At 52.1% G+C, this 21,235-nt stretch overlaps 2 protein-coding genes across 3 annotated transcripts; one reads left to right on the top strand and one right to left on the bottom strand.

Moving 5' to 3' along the window:
* Positions 1–455: 455 nt before the first annotated feature.
* CTSB (cathepsin B) lies at positions 456–10,631 on the top strand. 2 transcript variants are annotated; one of them, XM_010708175.3, is made up of 10 exons: positions 456–567; positions 4,574–4,725; positions 4,839–4,924; positions 5,843–5,957; positions 6,204–6,322; positions 7,084–7,169; positions 7,737–7,883; positions 8,505–8,621; positions 9,018–9,146; positions 9,235–10,631. In XM_010708175.3, exons 2-10 carry the CDS (start codon positions 4,600–4,602, stop codon positions 9,330–9,332), a joined length of 1,023 nt encoding a protein of 340 aa, XP_010706477.1. In that variant the 5' UTR covers positions 456–567; positions 4,574–4,599; the 3' UTR covers positions 9,333–10,631. The 2 variants fall into 2 exon arrangements, with proteins under 2 accessions (XP_010706477.1, XP_019468981.1); XM_019613436.1 differs by having other exon boundaries at positions 486–571.
* Positions 10,632–11,007: 376 nt separating this feature from the next.
* FDFT1 (farnesyl-diphosphate farnesyltransferase 1) lies at positions 11,008–21,217 on the bottom strand. Its single transcript, XM_010708171.3, has 7 exons — positions 21,079–21,217; positions 17,070–17,253; positions 16,127–16,255; positions 15,327–15,518; positions 14,184–14,360; positions 13,622–13,774; positions 11,008–12,501 (listed from the first exon to the last, which is right to left on the bottom strand). The coding sequence occupies exons 2-7, from the start codon at positions 17,193–17,195 to the stop codon at positions 12,280–12,282; spliced, it is 999 nt and encodes a 332-aa protein (XP_010706473.1). The 5' UTR covers positions 17,196–17,253; positions 21,079–21,217; the 3' UTR covers positions 11,008–12,279.
* Positions 21,218–21,235: the final 18 nt, after the last annotated feature.

The raw sequence follows: 21,235 nt of genomic DNA, 5'->3' as shown, positions 1-21,235 counted from the left end.
AGCCACATCCAGCCTGGCCTTGAATGCCTCCAGGGATGGGGCATCCCAGTACAAAAAAGACAGGGATCTCCTACAAGGAGTCCAGCGGAGAGCCACAAAGATAATGAAAGGCCTGGAGCATCTCTTGTATGAGGAAAGGCTGAGTAACCTGGGTCTGTTCAGCCCGGGGAAAAAAAGACCGAGAGGGGATCTGTTTGTAAATATCTAAAGGGAGGTGGGAGGCAAATGGATGAAGCCAGGCTCTTCTCGGCGGTGCACAGCGAGAGGACAAGGAGCAATGGCCCCTGCAATGCTGTCATTGTGTGACACAGGGGCCGGGTGGGATGAAGACAAACTACAGCTGGGAGGCGGATAGCAACAAGAGCACAGACTCAGCAAAGCACAGCCCTATGGGTAGACCGGGGGAGGGCTGGAGGCGGGCAGCGAGGAGATGCTGTCACGTACGGGGCGGTCCCTGCCTGCTGCTGCCCGAGCCCTCCCCTCCTCTTGCCCTCCCCTTTCTTTTCCTCCCCTCTCCTCCTCCTCCTCCTCCTACAGCCGCAGTGAGGCCGGGCGCGGTGCGGAGCGGTAGGTAGGGAATGGGGCTCGGTAGGGATCCGGGGATGGGTTCAACCATCCGCAGCTCGGAACCTGAGGGCAGAGCTCTCTTGTCCTTCCTTTTGCAACCGCGTTTGGTGCTTTTGCTTTGGGTTGAGGCTGCGGGTGAGCTTTGTCTCAAAGGTAATAGCGCCTCAAAAATAAGCACCGTAACCCTGCAAGGGAGGGGGGGGGGGAAGAAGCCTTGTTTTCCTAATGGATGGAGAGGAAACCTCGTTTTCTGAGCGCTGGCTGAAAGGAGACCAGCTGGCATCAAGGGGATGGTGTTGGCAGCCGCTGGGGCCGTCCCGTGATGCTCATTCCCCTCTTCCCCTTCCCTTCCCCTCCCCCCCCACGGTTCTCCCCCCAGGATGCCTCACCATGGTGCAGCACAGCATTGCAGCATCGCCCTCCAGCTTGGGGCTGGTGGTTGTTTTTTTTGGGGGGGAGGTGGGGGGAGGAGGGGTGGGCTTGGGCAAGAGTGAGAAGCCTGGGCAGTGCTTGGCTGTGGAGTTTGTAGGAAAGGGAAGAGAGAAATCAGTGTAGCCGCATTTGGGAGCGGTTCTCTGTATGGGAACACACATGAGTATTGCAACATAGGGTTGCCTGAGTTGGAGGGGACCTTTAAAGGCCGTCTGGTGCAACTCCCCTGCAGTGAGCAACTACGGCTCCATCAGTGTTCAGAGCCTGCTCCAAACATGAGCACTACTGTGACTCTCTTCTTTTGCCAGCCATGTGCTGGCTTTCCTGGGAAGGAATGGGTGTAGGGAAGAGAGGCCTGCTTAAAAAAAATCCCCGTCATGCAGTGGTAGCTGTAATGCAGTCAGTAGGCTGCGGGTTTGGTGCTTCCTACCAGCCAGCAAGCCAAGCAGGGTGGCCAGCTGGACTGGCTCAGTCATACACAAACACTGGAGCCAGAACAAAGGACAAAGCTCATTTGGGGCCAAGGGTTCTTGCAGGAGGAGGACACATGACTTGGGTGCCCTGGAGGGGTTGGTGATGGCTTAGATGTTATCTTCCACAGACACTTGGGATGGGTGTGTGGGTGCTTCCCTGCATGCCTGGAGGGGTCTGAGCCCTGTGCTGAGAATGCTTCAGGGCTCTGACTTATCTCCCAGCCTGAGAGTGGGTCATGTGAGCTGCGCTCTGCTTATTTTGGTGTGGTTTCTTTTCTGCCTGTGCAGGGAGAGCAGGGAAATGAGTTGCGTGCTCAGCTGGGCTGACGTAGAGAAGACCTCTTTGATGGGGTTTGCAGTGGAAAGGTTTGCTCAGCATCTGCTGCTGCTGCACAGAAAGCTGCAGTGGGAGGAGGCTGAGCATCTCCGGTCTGTGTGTTCATAGCTCTGTCTGTGGAAGGAGGGCAGGGAACTTCTGACTTTAGCAGGGATGGAGAGGGGCGATGCCACCTCCTTGCAGGCAGATCTCACTGCTGCAGCTGCTCAGAGTGCTGTCAGGCTGCGTGCTCAGACAGTTCACATTTCCTCTTTTCAAGCATCCAAATGTCTGAATTCTTTGCGTTCTGAGTGGGGTCAGCTTGGTCTTTCTTTGGGAAATGTCATTCCAGGATCCCAGATCACAAAGTGAGGGGCAGGGGACTTGAAGACTACCTTTGCCACAGCCCTCAGTGGCCATGCTGGGTTTTGAGCCTTTGTGGGTTCTGGCAGCAATGGATTCCTCCATCCACATAGGAAAGGAACAGGGAGGTTTGGTGCTAGGGACCTGTTCCAAAACTGAATGCAGCTACTGCTTGAATGGAGAACTTCACCTTTCTGTGTTGCTTGCTAAACAAGTCTTGTGGCTTTTGCTGCTCATTTAGCCTGCAAGAGCTGAGCAGGAGCAGAATCCAGGCGCACCTGGAGCTGCTGTGCTTGGGGACAGTGCCAAGTCGGGTGGGACACCAACTCTATGGGCAAAGATGGGGGTGGAAGGGGGAGAAGGAAGAGCAGATTTCTGCAGGCGCTGTGGCTGATGCCAGTTCGGTGTTTGTGCTGCTCTCAGGGCTGGTGTGCAGCATCCGAAATGGCTGCACAGCTCTAGGGCTGGGGGAGGAGAGAGTGGTTGTGGGGGGAGAGAATGGTGCATGATAACGCTGCTGGGGAACTGTTGTGCTCAGCCTTATCTGCGGGCACGGAGAGATGGTGGCAGAGCTGCATGTGACTTCCCCCAGGCGGAAATGCATCCTGGGCTCTTCTATAGATAGACTGGGCCTCTTGCTAAATCCATGGGGGCTGGGAGGGAGGAATCACATGAGAGCAGAGCTTTCCCTTTCCATCTTCACCCCAACCCTACACCGAGTCACGGGGTGCTCAGCGTCATCCAGCTGGAAGCACCAAACCCCCTGACGTCCCTGCAAGCACAGCTCCCTGCAGGCTGGGGAGGGGCTCCTTGCTTACTGCAGTGGCTCTGGAGGTTTCCACGGGGAGATGTGGCTGCTTCTGGCCTCGAGCCACGTTTTGGGGTGTAAGCAAACTGTGCTGCATGAAATGCAAGCGCTGCTCGAAGGGGAAGGCGCCTGGAAAGCAGCGGTGTCTGCTTTCGGTTTGGCTGCAGCTCCGGTGTGCAGCCCGTGTGGGCTGCCTGTGTGGTCACATTTGTGAGCACCCTGCTCACAAACAGACGGGGATCAGGTGGCTGCCGGCCTCACAGGGATCTCCCTTCTGTACTCTGCTCCAGGAAATCCAAGCTTGGCTGCTGGGAGGGTGGAAGGGGGGGGTATTTATAGCCCTGGAGCAGAGCTGTCCTTGTACCAGTGGTGGGGGGGGGTGGGGCTGTGGTCCGGTGCTGCACTCAGCTGAGATGGTGTGGAGGGACTGGGCACATTCTGGGGGGGGGCAGAGGGGTTTAATTCCCCTCTGCTGCTGCTGCACGGGGCACCTGCAAGTGTAGAAATGCTCCGTCGTTGTGCAGACACTGACAGATATATCCACACCTTGCCCACCAGTGTTTCGATTGCCATTTTGCAACCATCCTATACCAGAGAGGCTTGGGAGACCTCAGGCACCCATTCTCTGGCAGCAGGTTTCTGCTCTGGGAGAAACCTCTATGTGAGCAAATGCATAGAGAACACCTTTGTAGAAGTGATTTTTGGGGCGAGAGGACCCTGGTGGGAGCCTGGTCTGGTGGTTGGCAATCCTGCCCATGGCAGGGGGGTTGAAACTAGATGATCACTGTGGTCCTTTTCAACCCAGGCCATTCTGTGATTCTATGACCCATGCACTGCTATGTGCAATCCTGCTGAAAGCATCGAGAGGCTGCAGGCTGGGGGGAAGTGTTAATAAATAGTGGAAAAATAAAATAAAATAAAGCAAAGAACTCCTTTATACAGTCGGCAGCAGCCGTCTGTGCTTGTTGCTGGTGGAAATGTAGGGCACTCCTGCTGGGTTTGCTTCTCTGGAATGGCTGAACTTGGCTGCAAGTGGGTGGAGGCAGCCTGTATGGGGCTGTGCGTGTATCCCTGTCTCTGCTTGCAGCTGTGGGGCTGCTTTGGCCTGTTGGGCCAGCAGGGCTGAAGCCTGGGCTTACAAGAGGGAAGAGCAGGGTGGTTGGCATGGCCCTGAGCTGCTGGAGCTCAGGGTGCACTGGGATACAGCTCTGAGCCATAAGGATGGGGTTTGGGGGTGCTGTGTGAGGGCAGAGGTTGGGCTCATTGATCCCTGTGTGTCCTATCCAACTGGAGGATGTTCCAGGAGGAGTTCGTGGCACTGCAGGCCTGCAGTTTGATCAAGTGTTTCTGTCTCCTAGCCCTTATCCTTTGGTTTTGTGGAAGTAAAGGGCAGCTTGTAATACCCTCCAAGTTCAATCCCTTGGGTCTGCTTCAACAGGGACTTTTCTGCTGCTGCTAATCCTGCAGGGTTGCCATGTCTGATCGCTTCTGAGCAGCAGGGAGGGAGTTATTAGCGTGCTCCTGTGTCCTTCCTGACCTCTCCTCCCACATGGTGCTCTGTCAACCAGAGCTCACGTGGGGACATCCTCCAACAACATCCAAATCTGGGTGCAGGTGCAGTGTCCCGTTCTGCAGCCAAGATGTGGCCGTCCGTGTCCATCCTGTGTGTCCTGGTGGCCTTCGCCAATGCCCGCAGCATTCCTTACTACCCACCCCTCTCCAGCGACCTGGTCAACCACATAAACAAGCTCAACACCACCTGGAAGGTGAGTACTGCCGTGGGCTTGGGGGTACATTGAGGGACAACCTCAGTGGGACTCGGTAGATATGAACTCCCGTCTCACCACGGTGGCTGCATCAAGGTTGTGTCTCTTCCCAGGCAGGGCACAACTTCCACAACACTGACATGAGCTATGTGAAGAAGCTCTGTGGCACCTTCCTGGGTGGGCCCAAGCTCCCTGAAAGGTGAGTTATGGGAGAGAGTGGGGGGAGCCTTGCAGGAGCTGCTCCTGGAGTGTCTGTAGGGGTGGGGAAGGGTCTTTCCCTGCAGGCTGTGAGTGGGGTTCCTCTGGATGCAGCTCACTGGTGGGTATCTTGCATGGGGTTAGGCACAGGAGCATTGAATCATAGAGTTACCAAAGTTGGAAAAGACCTCTAAGATCATCCAGTCCAACCCATCCACCTACCACCAGTATTTCCCCACTAAATCGTGTCCCTCAGTACATCATCTGAATGTTTCTTGAACACCTCCAGGGATGGTGACTCCACCACCTCCCTGGACAGCCCTCGTCCACTCAGTGAGTAGCTCCATCACACAGGAGATCAGGTTGGTCAAGCAGGTCCTGCATTTCATGAACCCACGCTGGCTGGGCCTGATCCTCTGGTTGTTCCACACATGCTATGTGATCTAACTCAAGATGATCTGCACCATAAGCTTCCCTGGCACTGAGGTCAGGCTGATGGGCCTGTAGTTCCCCTGATCCACCTTACAGCCCTTCGTAGAATCATAGAATGGCCTGGATTGAAAAGGCCCACAATGCTCATCAGTTCCAACCCCCTGCTATGTGCAGGTCACCAACCAGCAGACCAGGCTGCCCAGAGCCACATCCAGCCTGGCCTTGAATGCCTCCAGGGATGGGGCATCCACAACCTCCTTGGGCAACCTGTTCAGTGCCTCACCACGCTGTGTGGGTGCGTTCTGCCAGCTACTTGAGTGACTGTGTAAGTTGTAATCCTTGAAACTCAAAGCACTGGAGGAGCTGCCGACCTGGCCTGAAGACTTCAGAAGTGTTTGTTCTCCTTCAGTAGTCAAATAACAAGAGCACTCCTCCTCCAGGTCACCTTCAGAGGCCGTAACAAGCCTTCTCTCTTTCTCCCTTGCAGGGTAGATTTTGCTGCAGATATCGATTTGCCAGATACCTTTGACTCACGGAAGCAGTGGCCCAACTGTCCCACCATCAGCGAGATCAGAGACCAGGGCTCCTGTGGCTCTTGCTGGGTAAGGACATGATGTCTTTGAGTCGTGTTGATGCAGAATTTGGTGGACCAAAAGCATCCCATTGAGTTTTTTCACTGAGCCATATAAATGTGGGCACGAAGGATCCTGCGATGGGGTTTGTCCCAGCCAGGCTCATGCTTGCCACGCTCAGCTCGTCCCCAAGAGGGGACAGAAGTCTGCATGGTTTCTCTTCCCATGGGTGGCTCTAATGGCCTTGCCTTGTTTTTTTGGGGGGGCTGCTCACAGGCTTTTGGTGCTGTGGAAGCAATTTCAGACAGAATCTGTGTTCACACCAACGCCAAGGTGAGCGTGGAGGTGTCGGCGGAGGACTTGCTGTCGTGCTGTGGCTTCGAGTGTGGCATGGGGTGAGCTGTTCCTGGGACTTGTTTGCTTCGAGGGTGGGTGGGAGGAGCAGGGACACAACCCAGAGGTGTCTAATATTGATTCATCTCATCTTGCCCCATCCCTGGAGGCATTCAAAGCCAGGCTGGATGTGGCTCTGGGCAGCCTGGGCTGCTGGTTGGCGACCCTGCACATAGCAGGGGGTTGGAAGTGGATGAGCATTGTGGTCCTTTTCGACCCAGGCCATTCTATGACTCTATGATCTTTTAAATCCTCCCTGTCAACAAGAAGCCACTCCAGGCGTTTATAGGTGCTAGAGTTACATGGGGACATAAAAGGGTCTGCGTGGACTGAAGGTCCCTCTGGGCCACATCCCTCCTCCAGCAGCAACCTGGTGATGGTGGCTCATGTGGAGAGGGCAAGCACATAACAGTAGCTGGCCAAAGGATCTTCTGCTAACCACAAAGCCTTGGTTTTCAGGCACTAGCCCTTTGCCTGTGGCTTTCTGTGGTCTTTGGGAGCTGGACTGGGAGTGGGTTTTTTAAGCTGAGTGGTTGCTGGTGGCAGGTGATCAGGGAGATGGTGAGGAGACTCCAGGCACTGCAGCTTTGGGATTTGGAGGCCTAGGTTCTCTTAGCTTCTTGCTGTGAGGCTTTAAAGCACTGATGTGCAGAATGCTTCCCTCTATTTGTCCCAGACTGGCTCAGTTGCTTTCTCCTCCCTCAGAAGGGAATGGTTTTGGCTCTGAGCAGGCTGGAGCTCATATTGCTGCCTCTTTCTGCAGGTGCAATGGTGGTTACCCGTCTGGTGCATGGAGGTACTGGACAGAGAGGGGCCTCGTGTCCGGGGGTCTCTACGATTCCCATGTGGGTAAGTCCTGGTGCATACACTGCTGAAAGCAAAGAGGAGCATTTCAGCTCGGTTATAGGACCGTTTCCTTGAGGGCATGCTGGTCTGCATCCTAGTGGCTGCTCCCTCCTTCAGGTCTAAGCCTTGGGCTCATCTGGCTCTTGCTGTCCCCACAGTCCCCCATTTGGGACAAAGGTCCCTGAGCAGTCCTCATCTGTAGAAGGCCTGCACAGAAGGCAACCGAGTGGTCAGACCTACAGCCCCACAGGTCTTTGCTTTCATAGTCTGGGCAGGCCTGAATTAGGCTGTGAATGGTTTGGGTGGCTTTAAACCAGTTTAATATGCTTTGGGTGAGAGCGAGAATCTTTCTGACTGATTTCTTCTTTCAAAAGCAATTTCCAGGCTGGAAAATTGCCCTGATTGCTCATCTGGTGATGACCTACTCCTGCTTGCACCCACTGATCCATAGGGTTTCTGGGTCAGAAGGATCATGCCCTTGCTCATGGCTTCAGATGTCTTCTCTAGCGTGGCTGTTGGGGATGGGGGCACTGGGGGACTGTCAGTTCATGGCACCTCTGCCCTTGCCAGGCTGCAGGCCCTACACCATCCCACCCTGTGAGCACCACGTCAATGGCTCCCGGCCACCCTGCACTGGGGAGGGAGGAGAAACCCCCAGGTGCAGCCGGCACTGTGAACCTGGTTACTCACCTTCCTACAAGGAGGACAAGCACTACGGTAAGGGACGTGGCCTCCAATGCTGCTCAGGAGCTCCAGAGCTGCTCCCTGAAGGGCTGGACCTCTTCTGAAGCAATTCTATGGTGGCTGGTTTTGGGTTCCTGGGCATTTTCAGAATGGGTGGTTCTTGGGGCACACATAAGCCTGTCAGATGTGCTTGTTTGTATTAATAGAGATGGGGGAGCTGGTGTGCGTCCTTGTGGCCTCACTGCAGCTGCTGGGAGGTGAGACCCCTCACTGCTGGGATGGTGCCCTTGTCTGGGTTGAATGGCAAGGTCCTGAGCTCCCCAAGAGGATGGCCTTGAAGCCGTTCCCTTCCTACCCCCTGCTGGTAGCGATATTCTTCTACATGTGGGGTAGTCTGGCTGCTGCTTGGAGATTTGCCTTAGCACCAAGTAATTTGTTTTGTTTTGGAAATGAAGTTGGACAAGAGGTACAGAGTAGGTCTTGGGGTTAAATTGTTCCTTCTGCAGGTGGGCTGGGGCCCACTTTCCCTGTTTGGCTGTGTCGTGATCTCCAGAGTAGGAAAAACCATCTTGGCATGAGCTCACTGAGTCATGGTGCAGCCATCCCAAGGTCAGTGGTGCTGTGCTGATAGTAGGACTTCTTTTACCTTGCCAGGCATCACGTCCTATGGTGTCCCTCGCAGCGAGAAGGAAATCATGGCTGAGATCTACAAGAATGGCCCAGTGGAAGGAGCCTTTATTGTCTACGAGGACTTCTTGATGTACAAATCTGGTGAGCATCAGCACCAAGGCTTCACCTGCTTCATCTGTGTGGCTCTTTCCCTATTTGCAAGTCTGAAAGGAGTTCACAAGTTCACAGTGTAGAACTGCTGGAGTTGGAAGGGCTCCTTAAAGGCCATCTGTCCCACTCCCTGCACTGAACAGGGACACCCACAGCTCCATCAGTGCTCACAGCCCCATCCGTCCTGCAGGGATGGGGCACCACCACCTCTCAGGACAACTTGTGGCAGTGCTTCCAGACTTTCCTTTATTCCATTTTTAGCTTTTTGTTTGAGTGCATTTAACAAAAAGACCCCACTTTCTCATCAGGTCTCTGGGGTTCTATATAGAATCTCCTGGAATCCATTGGTGCTGTACAGCGGAAGGCCATTGACGTGTTGCCTTGCAGGGGTGTACCAGCACGTGTCAGGGGAGCAGGTTGGAGGCCACGCCATCAGGATCCTGGGCTGGGGCGTCGAGAATGGGACCCCGTACTGGTTGGCTGCCAACTCCTGGAACACCGACTGGGGAGATAACGGTGAGGAGCACAGAGCTGTTGGTGCTGAAGGGTCTCCTTGGGCGTTTGGTGCAGAGGGAGGTGACTTCTTTCCGTGGTGTCCTTCCAGGCTTCTTCAAAATCCTCCGAGGAGAGGACCACTGTGGCATTGAGTCTGAGATCGTGGCTGGCGTCCCCAGAACGGAGCAATACTGGACAAGGGTGTAACCACCCTCCTGCATCACTGCTGATGAGTTGATCACACCACAAATAATCCCAAGTCCCTGAAGCTTTTAACTGATAGCGGGTTGGGCGCAGAGCCCCCACTCTTAAGAGACTATAGTTGAGGTTCCTTTAATTAAAGCTTTTTATCTTTTTATTTCGTTCTGGTTTTAGTTGTACGGTGGAGCTGGAAGAGGTGGCAGGTTTTGTATTGCTGCGAGCTGCTGTCTGCAAGCCCTCTGCTCCTGGTAGATCGCAGCTGGAGGGCATTCCCTGCTCAGAGGACTGCTGGAGGGCTCTCTGACCCCATGTGCTGTGGTCTTTGGGTAGCCTGAAACCCTTCCAGCCCGATGTATTACTGGGAGGATGGGAATCATTGTGCTGGAAACAGGGACTTAGCGGGGCAGCAGAGATGGGAAATGCAGGTTGTGTTCATGCATGGCTTGTGCACTTGTGGTTGGGCTGGTCCGGCTGCTGTTGGCACCCAAAAGGAGCAGGGTGTGCAAGAGAGCCTGTGCCTTGCTGGGTGGGTTAGGGCTTTGTAATGACAAGAAACTGAAGAACCTGACGTGGGGCTGGCTCTGGCTGGAGGTGCATAGAGCCCCTCCTACCTGTAAAAGTCATTCGTGCGCTGCTCTCTCTGCTCCATTATTTTGGCTGCTTTTTAAACCACTCATTTTCTTTTTACTTTCTTTTTCCTTTCCTGCTGTAGTCTGAGGTTATTGATCTTAGGGAAGGGCCTGGCCTGAGCTCCATGAGCCTTTGATCAAACGTCCTGCAGCACTTGGGAACATGCTAGAAAGGGGGAGCTGCTTCTGTCAAAGGCAGCTTGGTTGTGCTTTGGGTCGTGCCTTGGCAAGGGTGCTGCTTTTAGCATGTTGGTGTGGTGCTTTGGGACTGCAGATGCTGAATGTTGGATGCAAATGAGGGGTGCTCCCCAGCTCTGCTGCAGGGAGCTCATGCAGATGCTTGCAGGTATCTTGCTTATTTGCACACCTCTAAAGCTTTCTTTGAGCCACAAGTATCAAGGAAGAAATAACCTTATTTTTTTTTTACTGGGGGGGTGGGAGGTGTAATAACTGTAGGAGGAATCGTGTGATCTGCCAGTGTTAACATAATGAAAGAGCTTTTTATTTTCTCTTAAAGCACAGAGTATATTGGTGAGCAAAGGCCACACAGCTGACATGAGTGAAGCAGGCTCTCCCCCTGTACTGTAAAATAGCCCCGTACCTCTGCTTACTCATTGAAACAGAACTTTGGTGTATCTGAATGAAATGACTGTGCCAATAAATGATTTCTCCAACACCTTGTGGTCACTTGTGTGCTTCACGAGCTGAAACATCAAACTGCACGTAGCAGGGGGGTTGAAACCAGATGATCATTATGGCCCTTTCCAATCCAGGCCATTCTATGATTCTTCACGTTGCTTTGCTGTCGTGGAAGCCAGGTGTGACCCTTTCATGCATGTCTTCATATGAGTGCAGCCTGTGCTTGCTCTGGCTATGCTGGGGACAGGGTGGCTGCAGCCAACGGGACACCTCCAGTCCCAACACAGAAATGCAGTGTGAGTTAGGAAGCATCCACACTCAGCTGAGCTGAGGGCTAGAGCTTGTGGCAGGGCAAGGAACTACCACAATAAAGGAAAGAACAGCTGAAAAAAAATTCACAAAACACGTTTTTCTTTTTTCTTTCCAAAGAAAACTTTAATTTCAACAAGACAGGAAGCTGCACAAAGGGAGCTACCACAAGTTCTTTTGAACAACAGCTTAAAACTATCTATAGCAGTCCTTGTAGAGTAGGGATCCTCCCTCCAAGTAACAGTCTGGCCACACAGGCTTGGCCTTGCAAAGGCCACTGAACTACCTGGTAGATTTTGCTCTGATCTGTACCAGGCTGTCCCCCCATCACACAAAGCAGCAGTGGAGGATTAGGGACGCTGAAAACAATTACACCCCAGGAAAACGAGACTTGAAATAGTTGTCTCCTCTTCTCAGCCCTGGTTGTTCACATTAGAAACGTGGCCCACTCAAAGTCCAGGCTGATGTGTTTTCAAAGGAGCAGTGGAGAACTCTTCCAGTTCATGTGTCAGCAGAACCCTAAGCATCCCCAGCTGCATCCCTGGGCCGGGGAAGCTTGCCCAGGCCACCCATCCCCTTTGGCTGAAGAAATGCAGAGCCCAGACCTTGCAGCAGAGGGTAGGTGGCACCTCCTTCCCCCTTCCTTTCACCACCCCTCAGCTGCTAAAAGCTCTACAACTCCACATGCAGTGCTTGAAGGAGATGCAACAGATGGTTTTCAGCGGGATGCATGTTAACATCTCCGACATACTGAACAACAAAAGGGCTTGTTTCAAGCCTAGCAGCCTCTTCCAGTACAACACAAAAGTGAAGATTACCCCTGCCCATTTCCAGGCTGCAGGATGTCACCCAGCCTGGATTGGTGGCCAGAAGATGGCCAGACCTTTTAAGACTTGTCCCTCCTTGCTGAAGCCAGAGCCCTCCGTATGCTTCCAGTGTTGAAGTGGTGGGAAAGGGGTTATGTAAGGGAGGCAAAACCCAAAGGCTCCCATCCCAGTTCTGAGCTGGAAAGGGGTCTCAAATCTCAAGCAAGAAAAGAGGCAATTGAAGTTTCTATTTAAACCATCCTAACCAAAGTAAGAATAGTAATAATGATAATCAGGTAAACTGTCCCAACAGGAAAGGAGGAAAAAAAAATTCAACCCCAAACAGTTAAGACTCCAACTGGCATTTGTAACCATCTGTGCAGACAGAAGGAGAGGGGAGGAGCGGGGTCTGACAATGCCACACCATCGCCCTGATGCTCCAACCCACCAGCATCCCATCCTCATCACTGCCCATGGACCTGGTGGCACCCGGCCATCCCCACCACCAGGGGACAAGGAGCCTCTGCTGCCCATCTACTGACCATCTCGCTCCTGCCACCTGCCTGCTCTTCAGTTCTCACCTGCCTGGACGTACTCTTCAGTGGCCTTGGAGATGGTGCTGAGATACTGCCAGCTCAGGGCAGCCAGGAGCATGGCACAGGACAAGTAAATGGGGGAATAGTGATGGCGTGAGGCCATGGGGCCGCTGGGCAGGCTCAGGGCACGGATGGAGGCGATGATCTGCTGTGTCTTGTTGGATGAAGGATCCGTGCTGGGGATCTTCTGGTAGATCTGGGGAGGCGGAAAGAGGGAATGTGGTTTACACACGTGGTTGAGGAGATAAATGAGATTTCTGCGTGGAAGAGGGAACTTCGTGGGTCACAAGCACCACGGCCTCAAGAGTAACCTCTCAGTGGATGGCTCAGCTGCTACATGGGGCCAAAGTCCATTTCCCTTGAGAAGTGCATTAAGCCAGGCAGCCTCTTGAGGGCACCCCATGACGAGAGATGGACTACCACGCCTCTGACACAAACATCAGCCACAAAGCAGCCCTCTGGGGCAAGTAGCTCTGACCTAGCAAGCCTCACTCACTGCTGCTGGGCTGCAGCTCACCCCAAATCAGCAAGGATACCCCAGGCTGATCAGCAGCTGGTGTGACTGCAGACAGTTACCTCAACTAGAAAACGCCATGGTCTTGGGGTTGGAAAATCCCATTGTCATGGGGTTGGCAAACCCCGTTGTCATGGGGTTGGCCTGCCTCCAAAGGGAGCTCTAACAGCCCGTGGTTTGGGATCTCCCTGATGCATGACATCTTTTTATTAAACACTCCCCACTGAATGCATGAATCCACTGAATTCACTGAATCCCATGAATCCATTCACTAGCTGTTCTTCTCTGTAAACTTTTAACACCCACAATACCTTGAAGCCATGAGTTCTGCTGCTTTAAATACCTGCAAAGAGCCAGCCTTAGTTAATGCTGGCCACGAAGTGAAACACAAACTGCACCACATTAGCTGCAACTATGGACACGGTGAAAACAAGAGCACTAGCTGCAGGGCTGTCTTTGGGGAGATGATGCAACCTGTTTAGAAGAAAAGCGTTGCTGGAACAGTCGTCCTGCCTGGTCAGATGGGAAGCTCTGGTGCTCTGAAAGCTGACTCATCTTACTCTCAATCAGAATCAATACAAGATATTGGTCTCTGCCTCTTTGCACAGGCACAGACCAAGGATATGTTTTAAGGACCAAGCAGCCAGTTTGGCCAATGCCAATAGCATGTCAGGTGTTCTGGCACTAATAGAAATGTAATGAAAAGAATAATAGATTCATGGGTCTGCAAGGGACAGCCAATTCCACACCAGGAATGAAACACAACAGCCAGAAATGATTCCAAGCAAGCTGTTCAACCTACCTCTTCCACATACTGGTACATGATGGCTTTGACAGATTGCATGTTTGTGGCATCCATCATCAGAGTGACAGCTTGTCCCTTCCGGATCTTCACTACCCCTCTGAACACCTGCTTGTTATTATAGCAGGCAGCAAGAGTGGCAATAGCCATCACCTAAGGAGAAACACAAAGAGCCCTCATTACAAGCAGATTGCAAAAGAAATAGAATCATAGAGTGGCCTGGGTTGAAAATGACCATAATGATCATTTAGTTTCAACCCCTGCTATGTGCAGGGTCACCAACCAGCAGACCAGGCTGCCCAGAGCCACATCCAGCCTGGCCTTGAATGCCTCCAGGAATGGGGCATCCACAGCCTCCGTGGGCATCCTGTTCCAGAAATAACCTTGGTCCTGGTGACATCACTGGCAAAACACTCTGGAATGAAGCTGCAATCTCACCTATAGCAGAAATGGCAGGTACCAGCATAATACAGGCTATTACATGCTACGTAACCCTCCCACCTCCAACTTCAGATCACCTGGGCTGCAGATGATGAATAACCACTTGTATGTAATAACCTACCTGGGGGATAGCACAGAAGTTGAAGACACTTTGGTTTTTCAGGCGAGACAAGTAAGTGAGGACATCAGGTACATGGCGGAGAGCATTGGTGATGAGCTCATTCAGACACTGGACAGCCATATCTATGTTCTCTGGCTTGGTAAGGTCAGAGAGCTTCTTCGTGTATCTGCTCCAAACCTAAACAGCAAGATAAGGACTCAGAAGTCGGAGGGTACATTCATATCATAAAGGTGACATCAGTTACAGTGAAAGGTCTGGGGAACCAAGAATAATCAGAAGAGCTTAGAAGGACTGGGACTTAGTAGGCTAAAGGAAGGGCTCTGGAAACATGACACTGACCTTCATATAGATGGGGACCTTCATATAGATGGGGACCTTCATATAGATGGGGACCTTCATATAGATGGGGAATGGTTTTAAACTGAGACAGGGGAGGTTTAGGTTGGATATTAGGAGGAAGTTTTTCACCCAGAGGGTGGTGAGGCACTGCAACAGGTTGCCCAAGGAGGCTGTGGATGCCCCATCCCTGCAGGCATTCAAGGCCAGGCTGGATGTGGCTCTGGGCAGCCTGGTCTGCAGGTTGGTGACCTGCACATAGCAGGGGGTTGGAACTGGATGAGCATTGTGGGCCTTTGCAACCCAGGCCATTCTGTGATTCTACAAGGAAAAAGGGTGCACTTTCATGTCTTCTCCAGGCAGGGCAAAGAAATACAGCTCATATGCCAGGCTGGTATCACAAAATGCTCTATCAAACAAACCTGTAGACTGTCAAACCTTTCCCGTTAACTTTGATTTAAAGAGACACAAGGGATGCTATAATTTTAGCAGTGCACCTTAAACTATGCACCCTGCAGAGCATTTGTGAGACACGTGTCCTGGAAAGCATGGCTCATTGGTTACACCCACAACAGATCTTGGACAGAAGTACAAAAGATTATAAAGGGACAGGAACAAAATTATCAGTGATGGAAAAACCCCAGCCATGGGGATTTTCAAGACAATTCTTGAAGGAACTCTTACAAGGAGAAGCTGCAATTCACTATCAGAGCAGCAACAACAGCACTTTCAGTCTTTTTTAGCACAGTATAAGCATTTTGAGAAGCACAGCAGACATGCTCACCCAAAGGCAATGTTTTCCCTTACCTCTCTGGGCCAGAACTCCCTTCCTTCCAGCTGGTCTTCTAGATAGTCACGTATGATGTTGGTTTTTTGCAGGAAGAGGCCCATGGAGTTTGCCAGCTCTGTGTCCTGTCCTACAATAGGATCTTCTAGCTCTGATGCGGAGAAGAGTCGGGAAAGGCCTATCCCCACCAGCCCAGCAACATAGTGGCAATACTGTGAGACATCAGGAGGGGAAAGGGCAGGGAAAAAAACAAGATAAAAGGAGCAGTTACTAAGAGCTGCCTACTTAGCACAGCATGTTTCACAAAGCAATGCTCAGGAGGTAATTCACACTACGTTTTCTGCAAGTTTGCATGGCCCTCCTGGCTCCATCTCAGCCTTTCCATGCTCAGCAAACACTTTGCCAAGGAAATCCTCTGCCATGAGAGTGACTGCTGGTGCTATTCTACTTTCAGCACCAAATGGGCTGCCCACAAGGGAACAGCTGACGTGTTGGGTCACCCAAAACAGGTGCTGGTGGGCTACACCAGTCATCCACACCCTTCTGCTACCCACAGGACCAGCAGTTCCACTCTCCAAGCCCACACAGCCTGCCTCCCTCGCCCTGCTGAACCCACTTCACACAGGAATGCCCTTTCCCTAGAAACATGGACATGAAAGACATTGGATTTCAGGAGAAGGCTCCTGGATATGAATATCATGTAGGAAGAGATGCAATGGCCAGCCCTGCTCCTCAAAGGTAACTGAAACCCTGTCCTCTTGGGGTCTCCCACTGACTCACTGCACTCCTACTGTCATTCATTGTGTCTGGATAGACTTACCCGATCCCATTCACTCTGAGAATCCACCTTCTTTTCCAAGAACTCCGCCATCCCAACACCCATCTTGTGACAAATATCAGAAATCACATCCTGGTAGACCTTTGCCAGGTTCCTAAACTCCATGGAGATCTGTATCACATACAAACAACAGGAAATAAAGACAGTGTCAAGAACAAAAAAAACAACATCAGATTCACCTTTTATTAGAAGACAAGAGTAAGACTTGTTTACCAGGCTCTCATCCCTGGCTAGAGATCCAGGACAACTCCCACAAGGAGAGTTGTTTCCAGGCCTTCAAAGCACAGGCTCAGTCTGTTCTCAGTCTAAACGTTACAATCTCTGGCAGCAGATCAGACACAACAATATCTTTGGGAAGGCTCTGTGGCCTTGGACTGGTATAATCTGAGAGTTACAGGACAAAACTAGCTACACTTGGCACACAAAATTTCTTCTAATTTATGAGAGCACCATGTTGTGCAGACCATAGGGAAGGTAAGAAGTTCATAGAATCACAGAATGGCCTGGGTTGAAAAGGACCACAGTGATCATCTAGTTCTAACCCCCTGCTATGTGCAGGTCACCAACCAGCAGCCCAGGCTGCCCAGAGCCACATCCAGCCTGGCCTTGAATGCCTCCAGGGATGGGGCATCCACAGCCTCCTTGGGCAACCTGTTCCAGTGCCTCACCACCTGCTGTGTGAAAAACTTCCTGGTGCTCTGTTCTCCTAAGCCTTCTCCAGCTTTGGCTCTGCAAAGCACACACGTGCCCTTTGCACAGGAGGAAAAGCATAAAGCAGCACAGAAAGCGTGAGGGTTCTGCCCTCCAGCCCCACACACAGGTGATGTGTCCTCCTCCTTCCTAAGAGCTACAGAACCATGTGCAACACGGAGATGGCTGCACATAAGGCGACGCAGGCAGCTGAAGGAGGAGGTGGGTGTCTTACCGTTGGGAAGTCCTCCAGCACCTGCCGGTGCTTCTCCTTGCTTTCCATGTATTTCCACTCTGGTTGATAGAGATAAGAGTGAAACTCAATCAGCATCGGGACCTTTACGTCTAAGCTGATGGTCATGTCGTCCTCTATGGTGTCCAGAGCACGGAGAACTAGGTAAAATATACAGACAGCATGCCTGGGGGGAGAGAAAAAACAATCACCCTGTTACACAGGAAACACAGCTAAGATTCATCACACAGTGTTTGGTGTGACACTTCCAGTTCAACACAAGCATGGAGACACTCATGTCCAATCTCCCCTCCAGCATTGATGTGAGGACAGTGCTTATCTAGGGACATGAAAGAAGGTAAGAATAAAATGCCTTAGAATGGGATGCTCAAATCCCAGGGCAATAAGAGCAGGTTAAAGGTGAGAAGCATGGCTTCATAGACTCATAGAATGGCCTGAGTTGAAAAGAACCACAATGCTCATCCAGTTCCAACCCCCTGTTAGGTGCAGGGTCACCAACCAGCAGCCCAGGCTGCCCAGAGCCACATCCAGCCTGGCCTTGAATGCCTGCAGGGATGGGGCATCCACAACCTCCTTGGGCAACCTGTTCAGTGCCTCACCACCCTCTGGGGGAAAAACTTCCTCCTCATATCCAACCTAAACCTCCCCTGTCTCAGTTTAAAACCATTCCCCTTGTCCTGTCACCACCCACCCTCACAAACAGCCGTTCCCCCTCCTCTTTATACGCTCCCTTCAAGTACTGGAAGGCCACGCTGAGGTCTCCCCAGAGCCTTCTCGTCTCCAAGCTAAACAACCCAATTCCCTCAACCTTTCCCCATAGGAGAGGTGTTCCAGCACACCAGAAAGGGTACTGCTGTAAAAAGAAGCACAGAAAACTTTCCTGACAACGAGAAACACTGGATGTATGTAAAATAATTCCCTAGCAGTGAATTTCCAAAGAGGTGATGTACTTATTAATTGGTTGACAAATGGAAATGAGCTGGGATTGCTTAAGCACTCATTGCTAGGTGAATGCAGCTCCAGACCAAAGCTGATGTGAGGGGCCAAAGCCAACAACGCAGTGTTGTCCTTGCCAAAAAGCACACAGCAGTGCTGGGAAGAGGAGCAGCACCACCTCCTCTTCACAAATGAGAAGTGATCACTTCTGTAGAGCAATGCCAACCTCAGCCTGGAGCTTGAGTTCTGCACCTGGGATGGGTCCTGCGTGCAGCCAGGAGTTGGACTCGATGATCCGTGTGTGGCCCTTCCAATTTGGGACATCCTATGATTCTGTTTCTCCACTTCTGTCCTAGCTGCAGCTCTCCCATCCCCAAACAAGGTCTCCTTTCTCTGCAGACCACAGGAACCCGCAGCATCCATCCCAAAGGAGGACTGGACTGGGAGCAGAGGAACCAGGCAGCCTCTCTCTCCTCTTCCCACCACCAGAAGCTACGATGCTGGCTTAGCTGGTGATGAAATCAAAGTTTTGAGCCTCCCACTTCCCAAGAAATGGCCCCAGCCATGGAGAAATGGGCTGCATAAGGTCATGGAGACCCTGCACATAGCAAGGGGGTTGAAATTAGATAAGCATTGTGGTCCTTTTCAACCCAGGCCATTCTATGGTTCTGTGAAATAATTCTATGGCCCACGTGGCATAAGATTTATCCAGCCAAAAAGAAACTAAGCAAGAGGACACCAATGCCTTCTAGCCCAGCTCACAGTACCTGAGCCTGGGGAGCATCACTCCAAGAACTTTCCCAAAAGCTCTGTTTTATGAAGTACTCAGAGGAAGCACTGTAACTCTGCTACGAACCAGTTTTACTCTTGTTATGACTCAGCACTCCTCTGACCTGAGCTAGCAAAACCAATTCCTTGGGTAGCCTTGCTGTTCCAACCAGGCTCAAGCCCCGTAAATCACAACCTTCCTATTCTCCCTCTCTTGCCTCAAAAACTCTTGAAGTTTAACTACTGTGCCTTGATAATTTATTTCTCTATAGAGCCAGCCGCAATTCAGAATCATAGAATCATAGGATGGCCTGTGTTGAAAAGGACCACAGTGATCATTCAGTTTCAACCCCCCTGCTATGTGCAGGGTCGCCAACCACCAGATCAGGTTGCCCAGAGCCACATCCAGCCTGGAATTTAGCAACAATCCCTTTGTGTAGGTTGCAAATACCCAGCAACAACGTTTTTAGGATGCCAGGCATGGAGTTTCTGAGCCCTCAGGATAAGGAGCCTTCATGATCCCAGTAAGCTACAATGCAAGGATAAAGAGCAGGAAGACAAGACAAGGAAGATAAAAGTGGGATGACCAAGGCAAGCGCATTGCATACAGACACAGGGTTGCAAGGTGTGTTATTGCTTGGTATCTTAATATCTGTATTAGCAGATACAGCAAGCAAGGAGAAAAGAAGTTCAGTTCCTGGCTCTGCTCATGCTTTTCCGTGCAATCTGAGCCAAACCGCTGGGTTTCTTTGCCTTCCTGCAAAACAGCCTGCAGACACTTCACAAATGCTGGATATAACTATGGGTCAGCGTCCAAAATACCAGCCCAGGGCTGGGAAACCCACAGACAGCACAGCGTTAGGGCTGGCACTGTGCAAAGCTGTTCGGCTACAAGCACAGAGCGAAACCTACAGCAACCTCTAGCTTTAACTACTGACCTGGCTTGGGATTAAATGGAAAAAGATCAGTACTGAAAACAGCCATTTCTGTAAGAATATAAGGAAATAGGGAAAATGTGCATGCGTATGTACAAAATCTCAAGCCAAGCTGAGTCTTGCATCATCTGCTATTATTACCACGTGAAGCTTTCCTGCATAAGTTATCAAAACTTGTAAAGCAAAAGTGAGCACAGAGCAAGCCTCTGAGGAACTCTCAGATGAAGCTTTAGAGGCAGCTGATCCCACACGCACCCTTCCTGCAGGTTTCAGACCCCTTGTTTTGTTTGCTGCTTCCCACCATGCCTCTCCACCCCTCCCAGCCAGCAAGGCACCCAAAGGCAGCTCCCGAAGCTGCCAGGACACACATTCCCAGGGTGTCACAAACAGCACGCTGCCCAGTGCTGCATTTAACCATCTGCTGGCTGAGAGCTTGCAACGCCTAGGCTGAAGAACATAGGAGCTCTGCTGCTGGTAGGGAGCAGAATGGAGGCATCATGCTTGAGCAACTCTGCTGGGATAACGCACATGTCTTGCTGCACGTAGTAGGGCTGCACTGAGCACCCCCTGGAAAGCTTTGCTCAGCGTGGTAGAGCACTTCCCAGCGGCTCAGTCAAGGAGTGTGGAGCATGGACACCTCCAAGCCAGTTCAGCTAATTAGTCCTGGTGCCCAAGTCACTTGCACGGACACCCCTGGCCATCCCAAGCCAGCAGCCTTAGTACCTGGGGGCACTGCATGGACTCAACACCCCCTGCTCAGCACAATCAAGCACCCCCAGTACTCAGGGGCATTGCACAGACCCTCAACCAGCTCAGACAGGGAGCCCTAGTGCCTGGGGATACTGCATGGGCACTTCCTACCATCCCAAACAAGCCATCCCAAAGCCTGGGGACCCGGCATAGACACCTCCTGCCATCCCAAACAAGCCATCCCATAGCCTGGGTACATAGCATTGCCACCTCCTGCCATCCCAAACAAGCCATCCCAAAGCCTGGGTACATAGCATAGCCACCTCCTGCCATCCCAAACAAGCCATCCCAAAGCCTGGGTACATAGAATAGCCACCTCCTGCCAGCCCAACCAAGCAGCTACAGCACTTGGGGATCACTGTACAAACTCCACAGCTATCCCAACTCAACATCCCCAGTACTATTACACGATCCACGCTTGCTGTTATCCCAACCAAACACCCCCAGCGCATGCAGACGTTGCACAGACACCCAGATCTGCTCAGCCACGCCGCCCCAGCACCCGGGGACACAGCATGGACCCCTCCTACTATCACAACCCTGCGCACCCCCCTTAGCCACCAACGGGGGCATCGCACAAACCAGCCCCCAACCCCACTCACCGCAGCTCTCCATCCAGCGCCTGGATGACGGCGGCGAAGCTACGGCTGGTCTGGTTGAGGTAGCGGTAACAGGTGCGGAGTCCGAGTCCCAGCGAGTCCTGAGAGCACAACGGGGGACACAACGGGGGGGGCTGAAGGCGAGCGGCCGGAGGGAGCC

Source organism: Meleagris gallopavo, chromosome 2 (genome assembly GCF_000146605.3).
Source record: "Meleagris gallopavo isolate NT-WF06-2002-E0010 breed Aviagen turkey brand Nicholas breeding stock chromosome 2, Turkey_5.1, whole genome shotgun sequence".
Classification (NCBI taxonomy): Eukaryota; Metazoa; Chordata; class Aves; order Galliformes; family Phasianidae; genus Meleagris; species Meleagris gallopavo.
Note: the sequence above shows the minus strand (reverse complement) of the source record. Positions and strands in the feature narration are given on the sequence as shown.